Raw genomic sequence first — 9,138 nt, 5'->3', positions numbered from 1 at the left:
TTCTTTTCTCCCACACACGTGCAGCTAGAGCCACTGAGGGGAGGACCTGAGTGGGAACACTGTGGCTAGACATGCAGGACCTTGGGGACAAGGTCTGTTTACTCTCTTGCTGGCTTGTCCTCTTCAACCCAACTTCTAAAAGGCACAGAGCTTCAGGGAGTAGCCTTGCACACATGGCTGGCCTGTCTCCTGCAGATCCTACCAAGACTCAGTTCTTTAAACACTTTCTGTGTCCTGTGTAATTCTTCATTCTCCCAAATCTCCCCAGCATCTGCAGATGAGAAATAGGCACTAGTAATTTAACATTTGTGAACAGAAGCTCTGGGCACCATCCCCCACTCCACCCAACCTGGGTACACACAAACCTGGCAATTTGGGTCTCCATACCTACCCCACCCCACCCCCCTCATTGCCCACAACCACACACAGCACCTCCATAGAGAGGAAGTGCAAAAAACAACTGCCTGTCCTTATCATTCCCATCTGAAGATCTCTCACCCAATGCCTTTCATTCATCCCAAGGGCTGTCTCTTCTAGGTTCAAAGTACCATGTGAGGCCTGCTCCATCTTCACTGTTTTTGATGCCTGCACTCTGAGTCAAAGCACTGACTCTGTCAGGTGGAGGACTCTGAAGGGGCTGGAGGCTCTCAAAGAATCTCCCTGCTTTCATTGGTGCCCTTCGCACTTCATATCTTCCACCCTCCGTAGCCTGATAGAAATGATTGAATACCAATTAGATTGAATACCAATTAGGCCTAGTTCAGCCTCTCCTTGGTTCCCCAGAGCTCACTGAGAGAGAACCCAGCCCTTCTTTTTGGGCTACCAGGCACCTTCCTCCCTTGTTCTTTCCCTCTGTGTCCTCTCTCTCTCTCTCTCTCTCTCTCTCTCTCTCTCTCTGAGCTCCAGCTGTGATGGCAGCCATTCTGTTCCACCCCCTGCCCCTTTGTTTGTGACATGCACAGGGCCAGGGAATCTCAGCTCTTGCTGCTAGACAGGTTCCTTACTGGCCTTCAGAAAGGCCTTCCCCCAGGTCCTAGCTGCTACTCTGCTTTCCCTGACTTCCTAGGTAACTATGCACCAAACCACCTGTTCCCATTGCTGGGAGTTCATAGAAATCTTGATAAGTTTCCTGAGGGGTGTCTAGTCTGCCTCCACACTAGGACGTAAACTCCCTGAGTGCAGGGATGATCTGACTGAAAGAAGCCATAATGTATAGCAGGCCCTCCATAAAAACCTGAGGAATGAATGAATGAATGAATGAACCAACGAATGAATGGAGATAAATAGTGCTTTCTCCCACAAGAAAGCTCCTCTCCCTCTCTCCAGTGATACCCCAGTAGATTCTCACTGCTTTGCACTCAAGACTTTGGATGGCAGGTGGCAGAAACTGCCAGCCACCTGACTATAACAAAGGAGGTGGACCCTGCATGGAGGACCTTGGAGAACACTCCCCAGCAGCTACCCTGGTCATTTCACTAGCTGGGCTGTCCCCTGAACAATTAGCCCTGTGTAGCTCCTCTGCTTCCACTGGGCCCTGGGCTTCCCTCTCTCCTTACTCCCTTCCCCCAACCCAGTTCTGACACACCAACCCCAACTGCTCCTTTTCCAGAAGATGTCTTTTAGCCCCCACTAGTGCAAGGATGGCCTGTGAAGATGGAGCACCTGGCTGAGGACCAGACCCTGTTCCTTTAGTTTTCCTTACCTTCCCATGGAGGACAGGGTGCTTGGGCACTGGTGACAGTGGTCAGGCTGAGGCAGGGGGGTCGCAGAGGCTGGGAAAGAGGGAATGAGGGTGTCTCTTGGATTCCTCCCCTTGTAGGCAATGATGACTGAGGCTTGGGAGGCCTGTGGGCTTTAGCAGGTATGCAGACCCTTGCTTTATCTTGTCTGGTGCTCTGGAGTCAAGTGGTAGGCTTTCCAGCCCAGGCTGTGCCCCCAGGACAAGCTCAGATCTGGCCCATGTCCTGCTGTCTCCCTGCATCCCTAGAAACTGGCTCTGGTCCTATCCATATGTGGGGGCAGGGACTTGTGAATGAACACAGAATCTCTCTCTCTTTGGCAAGTGTTGCTTAGGAGGGAGAGAGCTGCAAAGAGGGAGAGAGAGGGGAGAAAGGGGAGAGAGAGCTCTCAGAAAATGGTTCATCTGGCTTGCTGCTTGGGGGGACCTGGGGAGCCTCAGAACCCAGAATTCAGTGGAAAGACTCCACAAGGTGGTGATGACACTGGGGAGTGAGTGTGTGTGTGTGTGTGTGTGTGTGTGTGTGTGTGTGTGCTTTCATGGCAGGGAACAGGCCTCCCCCAACGTGAGCAACCCTTTTTCTTGGCTTTGTTTAGGCAGGCATCTAAACAAGAAGTGTATCTTCCAGGCCTCCCTTCACTCTTGCAAGGCACTTGATTTCATCCTGGAATGTGTCATTCTGGAGAGAGGGCCACAGCTCGCCCCCTCCCCCCCCCCAGCACTCCCTCCCACTCACCGACCCCCACCCTTCCAATGCCAGGTCCCCGAAAGCCTTGGGTCTATGCACAGTGGCACCCTTTTCCTGGCGTGCTCCCAGGAAACAGGCAGGCGACGACGTGAGGGGCAGAGCTGTGTCACCCCACCCACCTCTCCCCTTCCCCGCCTCCCCGCCGGGCCTCCCACACGTCCCCCTCCCACCGCCCGCAGCCCCGCAGCCCCGCAGCAGCCACAGGGGGAACCAAAGAGACTGAAGCTTTCCCAGCTGCCCGGACCACAGACGCCAACACCCCCGCCCCCCACCACACGCCGCCCGCCCGCCTGCGCCCAACACTCTAGCCCACGACCAAGTCGGCGGCGGCGGCGGCGGCGGGGCGACGACGGCCACAGCCACAGCGCAGCAGCAGCAGCAGCAGCAGCAGCAGCAGCAGCAGCAGCTGCAGGCGGGCTGCGGAACTCGCAGCGGCGCGCTCCAGGCAGCGCTCGCCAGCCCAGGTGACTCGCTCGGTCCGGTCGGGCCGGCTCCGGGGACCCCCTCGCGCGCCCCCGGCCCGGGTTCCGGCGCCCACCGGACCTCGCGCTCTCCCACTCTCCCCTCCCCTGCTCTCCGGCCCTTCAGGTCTCTGCGAGGGAGGTCGCGGCAGCGGCCCGGCGGCAGCGGCGACCGTGGCGACAGCGGCGACCGTGGCGGCGGCGGTGGCGGCGGCGGCGGCGGCGGCGGCGGCAGCGGCGGAGGCTGCGGCGGCGACCGTGGCGGAGGCCGTGGCGGAGGCCTCCGTGGCGGAGGCGGAAGCCGAGGTGGAGGCTGAGGTGGAGGCCGAGGCCGCGGCGGCGGCGGCGGCGGCGGCGGCGGCCGAGGCCAGCCTGGGGGAGGTGACGGAGGCCGGCGCCCCGCTAGCGGCCGCCGCGGCGGAGGCCGGTGCGGTGGCGCCCCCCTTGGGGGAGGCCAGGGTGGATTTGGATGAGGAGTTGGCGGCGGCGATGGCGGCGGAGGAGGCCGAAGTCCAGGCGGTGGTGGCGGCGGCGGCGGTGGCGGCGGCCGATGCGGGGGTGGGGCCGGACGAGGACAACGACGGGAACCCAGACTTTCCCATGGCCTCTCTGTACGTGGGCGACCTGCACCCCGAGGTGACCGAGGCGATGCTGTACGAGAAGTTCAGCCCGGCCGGGCCCATCCTGTCCATCCGCATTTGCAGGGACAAGATCACCCGCCGCTCCCTGGGCTACGCCTATGTCAACTACCAGCAGCCGGTGGACGCCAAGCGGGCCCTGGAGACCCTCAACTTCGACGTCATCAAAGGCAGGCCGGTGCGCATCATGTGGTCCCAGCGGGACCCCTCGCTCCGCAAGAGCGGGGTGGGCAACGTCTTCATCAAGAACCTGGGCAAGACCATCGACAACAAGGCGCTCTACAACATCTTCTCAGCCTTCGGCAACATCCTGTCCTGCAAGGTGGCCTGCGACGAGAAGGGCCCCAAGGGCTACGGGTTCGTGCACTTCCAGAAGCAGGAGTCGGCCGACCGCGCCATCGATGCCATGAATGGCATCTTCCTCAACTACCGCAAGATCTTCGTGGGCCGCTTCAAGTCGCATAGAGAGAGAGAGGCCGAGAGGGGCGCCTGGGCCAGGCAGTCCACCAGCGCTGACGTCAGGGATTTCGAGGATGACACCGACGAGGAGGCCACCTTTCGATGAAGATATCCCAGGAGCCACCCAGTAGAGCCGAGCCCTGGCTCCCACCCGGTTTACAATCCCCCCGCCCCCCCCCCGCACCTCCCCCAACCCACCAGCAGTGTATTGTATGGAGAGTGCAGGTCTCTCTCTGCCACCCCATTCCCCTTCCTTCCCTCTCTTTCCCTTTGCCTTTGCCTTTGCCTCCCTGCCTCACCCCTGCCCAGTCCCTTCTCCCCTTTCCCCCTTTCCCCCTGTCCCTCTGGCCTGGCTTTCTCCCCCTCCCTCCTTGCCTTCCCTCCTTTCATTCATTCATTCCCTCCCTCCTGACCCCCTTCCTTCCTTCCTTCCTTCCTTCCTTCCTTCCTTCCTTCCTTCCTTCCTTTCTTCCCTCCTTCCCTCCTTTTTGGCTTCCTCCCTTCCCCCTCTCCCTCCCCTTTTGTTTCCCTCTACTCCCACTCCCTAACTTCTCCTTCCCCTCCTCTGTTTCTGTCCTGCCCTCCACTCCCTACCCCACCCCTACCCCCACTCCCCCCCTACCCCTACCAAGGGAGTTGTGATTAATACTACTAATCTGTGCCATTTGATAGGTGAAGGCTGCTTCTTGCCCTGTGGTTTGCTTTGCTTTGGAAAGGCATTTTCTTGCTCTGTTCACAGCACAGGTGATAGATACCATTTCATGGCAGAGCTCTCAGAAAGAAGAAGGCAATCAGAGGAGGGGAAACCCCCAGAGTGTAGTTGCTTCCCATGATCCTGCTACCCAGAGAACCACTTTTGACCTTTTTTGGTGTGCTTAAACGTTTGGCCAGCTCTCTCCTCTCTGGCCCCCTCTGGCCCCGCCCCTGTCCCCAACCCCTCCTCACCTGCCCTGTTAACATGCTCTAGTAGAGTGGTTCATGTATGTGGTGTTTCTTAACCTGCTTTTTCAGCAACTAAAACCAAACAGAAATCAACCCACTGAACTTCTTTCCATGTTCTTCAACAGGCTTTCCAACCAACCGTCATCTTCAGTGCCTGCAGAGTGCTCCTGTGCATCCATGGACCTTAACGTTTCTGTAACCATTCCACACTGTTGGACATTCAGGTGGTGCCTAGTTCTTTCCCTGTGTTTAAAACCAACACTGTGTGCTCTGATGAGTGAATCCTTCCTTGTCAAGCCAAATCTTTGCTAGCATTCTGGATGGTCTGCTTAACTGTGGACTTGCAGGATCCACACGCAGACCTTTCAAAGACTTCCTGTGTGTTGCCAAAAGGCCCCTTCCTAAGCATTGTACTGATTTGCACTTGTGCCAGCCAGCGCAGCTAGTAAAACGAGTATGCCCCTTTCCTCTGTATAGTTTCCTTCCTGGTCCACTGTAATCAGTGTGTATGTGTGTGTTTGTGTGTGTGTGTGTGTGTGCGCGTGCGTGCGTATGTGCGCATGCCTGTACGCGTGCTTGTGTGAGTGTGTGTGTGTGTGTGTCTTGGCCAGAGCTTGATGGGCTGCAGTTGGTATTTCGCTGTCCTTGATTGTTTCTCTGGAATTGAACGCTGTTAACCACCCCTTTCCTCAGCTGCCCCTTCCTGTCTTTTTCCTTGTTGTCGGAAAAATAATTCAGCTTCTTTGCAGGAAAACTGTTACAAAGCAGTCAACAGAAGAAAATTAGTGCCATCAGCTATCAATCCTAAAGACTACCCATACCTAGACGAACATGACTACCCACGTTCATGTGTATGTGCCCTGTATTTTTCATGTGAAATATATATATATGTGAATTTTATGTATATACTGTTTCAATATCTGCTTTTTCATGCATAAAATATAATATATAGATTATAGACATAGATGTATAGATATTCTTGAACTTCCTTTCATGTCATTAAATATTCTTCTAAAATAGTTTTTTGTGGCTCTTTAGTGCTCCAGAGTATGAATGTACTAAATGGAAGGATCAAAGTATTATGCATCCATATCTGTATTTAGATACAGATATTGGATATTTGTTATGTTTTAACTAATGACTCTTTATTGAATATGTGCATTAGATTTTTTCATTGTCCAAACCGGTATTGCCAAGAATATCAATGTGCAAAGTCCTTTCTTGACATTTAAGATTATTCCCCAAAATAATGTTCAAAGTAAAATAAAGGGTATAGGAGGTTAAATATCTTTATTTTTTCAGTAGTGAATTACCATTCATGATGATACCCTTTTGTTTTTATAAGGACACAATTCTTGTGAGTTCATGGTCATGTGGGGAATATTCTGAACTTTATACAATTATGGCTTATGCACTCCATTGGGAATTCAACAGGATAATTAGCTAGTTTTGGTCTTGTTTACCTTTATTCAAACAATACATTATCATAATAGAAACACTTAAAACACTGATAAGGAAAAGAGACAAATCACTTCTAATCCTATCACCTTTGAAACATTTAGGATAGGATATATATATAAAAATTACTACCTTCACCTGAGGCCAGTCTCTCATGCCTGTAATTCTGACTACTCAATTCCTGACATCCGTGGATAGAGATTTAAAGCCAATTTGGGCAGACAAAACTCTGAGATTTATATCTACAATTAACCACCAAAGAGCCAGAAGTGGAATTGTGGCTCCAGTAGTAGAGTACCAGCCTTGAATGAAAAAGCCAAGTAAGAACACAAGGCCTTGTTCAAGCCATAGTACAGCACACACAAACATACTATCTCTAAAATTAAAATGTGATGAGATTTTCACCATATCGTCTTTCTTATATCCACAGAATATTCTATACCCTCCTATTTTGTTTTAAATTGTTGCATTTTATAGAAGATCTGTGATTTCTAAAATCTAGCCCCTGGGTATATTTTAAAGCCGCTTGGCTTTTCCCCACAATAAATTTTATATTAAAGGAACACTTGTATATGAGTATTTGCTAATATCTAGAAATATTTAATAGCTTTTCATACCCTGCCATCTGTTGCCACATGCTTTTTCCATAAAATTTATGTCCACCAACAATATAAGAAACTCCACATTTCTCTACCCTTCTTTTTGTTTAGTTTTGCTGGCACTAGGCTTTTCCAAGGCTGGCATGCTACCCTTTGAGCTAAATCTCCACTTGTAGCTTTCTGCTGGTTAATTGGAGGTACATACACATCTGCCTGGGCCAGCTCTGAACTGTGATTCTCATCTCATTTCCCCCTTTTGAATAGCTAGGGTTAGGATTGCATAGGGAGGCATGAGCCCCTGGTGCCCAGCTTCTGCTCATCTTCTTAGGTTAGTATTTTTAGGTTATGTGGAATTGATTGATTGTAGATTTTTCTTTTATCTCACTTTTCAAGTGGACTGCTGGGATACAATCACTTTAAGCCATTTATGCATTTGCACAACTTGCCTTTGGTAAATTTAAAACAAGTACTAAATCATACTGAAAATCATGTGTAGTCTACATTTATATGGGTTGTATTCTGTCTAAATTTACATTTTTCTATTCACTATTCTAGAACTCAACTGCCATTATATAAGCATATAAGCATTAAAAAATATGTTCCTTAATTTTAGAATTAAATGTGGCTTCCAGATTTCTCCTAATAAGCCCAAGTGTGCTGAATAATATTGTAGTATACCTACAAATACCTCAAGCAGTGTTGTTTTACTTAAGATGAGTAAAAAATAAAAGCCTTAGCTAGGCACCTATAAGCATAGCTACTCAGGAAGCTGAGATCTGAGGATTGTGATTTGAAGCCAACCAGAGCAGAAGCAAAGTCCCCATGAGTTTCTTATCTCCAATTAACCACCAGAAAGCCAGAAGTGGAGCTGTGGCTCAAAGTAGTAGAGTGCTAGCCTTGAACAAAAGAGTTCAGTGACAGTACTCAAGCCTGGAATTCAAGCCCCACAACCGACAAATAAATTTTAAAAAATGAAAAAATAAAAATAGCCTTTTAACGTCTTTAACTGTGTCACCAAGTAACATGGATTTGTCAAGTTAGACTTTTCCCAATATATTAGAAGGATGCCCATTTTCCTGCACAAGTTTTTTCCCTAGGTATATAAACTACTTTAACTAATATAATACTATCATAGTTTCTTTTTGCTGTATGCATTTTTATTTTTATTTCTTTTTTGGCCATACTGGGATTTCAGCTCAGGACCTCATACTTGCTGGGTTGGTGTTTTGCCACTTAGAGCCAAATCTTTCCAGACATAATCCTTGTTGGAGATGGAGTTATTGACTCAGGCTGGGCCTGATACCTTAATCTTCCAGATTCAGTCTCTCTCTCTCTCTCTCTCTCTCTCTCTCTCTCTCTCTCTCTCTCTGCCTCTGCCTCTCTCTCTCTCTCTCTCTCTCTCTCTCTCTCTCTCTCTCTCTCTCTCTCTCTCTCTCTCTCTCTCTCTCTCTCTCTCTCTCTCTCTCTCTCTCTCTCTCTCTCTCTCCCTATTACTGGTCTTGATCTCAGAACCTGTGTCCTCAAGGCTTGTGCTCTACCACCTAAGCCACAGCTCTACTACTATCTAGCTTTTAAATGCTTAGTTGGAGATAAGAGTCTCTTGGGGACTTTCTTTCTGCCCTGGCTGGCTTTGGACAGAGATCCTCAGATCTCATCCTCCTGAGTAGATAGGATTATAGGCTTGAGTCACTGACACCTGGCTCTCAGCCTCCTCAGTAGTTTGGATTACAAACCTGAGCCACTGGTGCCAGCCAGTTTTTTGTTTTTGGGGGTCCAGTCGTGGGGCCTGAACTCTGGGCCTGGGCGCTGTCCCTCAGCTCTTCAGCTCAAGGCTAGAGCTCTACCACTTGAGCCACGGTGCCACTTCCAGCTTTTTTCTTTTTTCTTTTTTTTTTGCTTATGTGGTGCTGAGGAATCGAACCCAGGGCCTCAGGCATGCAAGGCAAGTGCTCTACCACTGAGCCAACTTCCCCGCCAGTTTTTATTTTTATTTTTTGGGTGGTTATAGGGCTTGAACTCAGGGCCTGGGCACTGTCCCTGAGCTATTTTGCTCAAGGCTAGTGCTCTACCACTTTGAGCCCTAGTGTCACTTCTG

The 9,138-nt window shown here is 50.5% G+C and overlaps 1 protein-coding gene across 1 annotated transcript; it reads left to right on the top strand.

The window, feature by feature from the left end:
• Positions 1-3,499: 3,499 nt before the first annotated feature.
• Positions 3,500-7,014, top strand: LOC138840240 (polyadenylate-binding protein 1-like 2). Its single transcript, XM_070040192.1, has 2 exons — positions 3,500-5,210; positions 5,736-7,014. The coding sequence occupies exon 1, from the start codon at positions 3,548-3,550 to the stop codon at positions 4,148-4,150; it is 603 nt and encodes a 200-aa protein (XP_069896293.1). The 5' UTR covers positions 3,500-3,547; the 3' UTR covers positions 4,151-5,210; positions 5,736-7,014.
• Positions 7,015-9,138: the final 2,124 nt, after the last annotated feature.

Source organism: Dipodomys merriami, unplaced genomic scaffold, assembly GCF_024711535.1.
Source record: "Dipodomys merriami isolate MVZ:Mamm:240054 unplaced genomic scaffold, mDipMer1.0.p SCAF_3, whole genome shotgun sequence".
Classification (NCBI taxonomy): Eukaryota; Metazoa; Chordata; class Mammalia; order Rodentia; family Heteromyidae; genus Dipodomys; species Dipodomys merriami.
This window is presented reverse-complemented; position numbering and strand designations above follow the sequence as displayed.

Bases quoted from the DNA above. Each gene is read 5' to 3' on its own strand.
- LOC138840240 (XM_070040192.1), top strand. From the start codon at position 3,548: ATGGCCTCTCTGTACGTGGGCGACCTGCACCCCGAGGTGACCGAGGCG.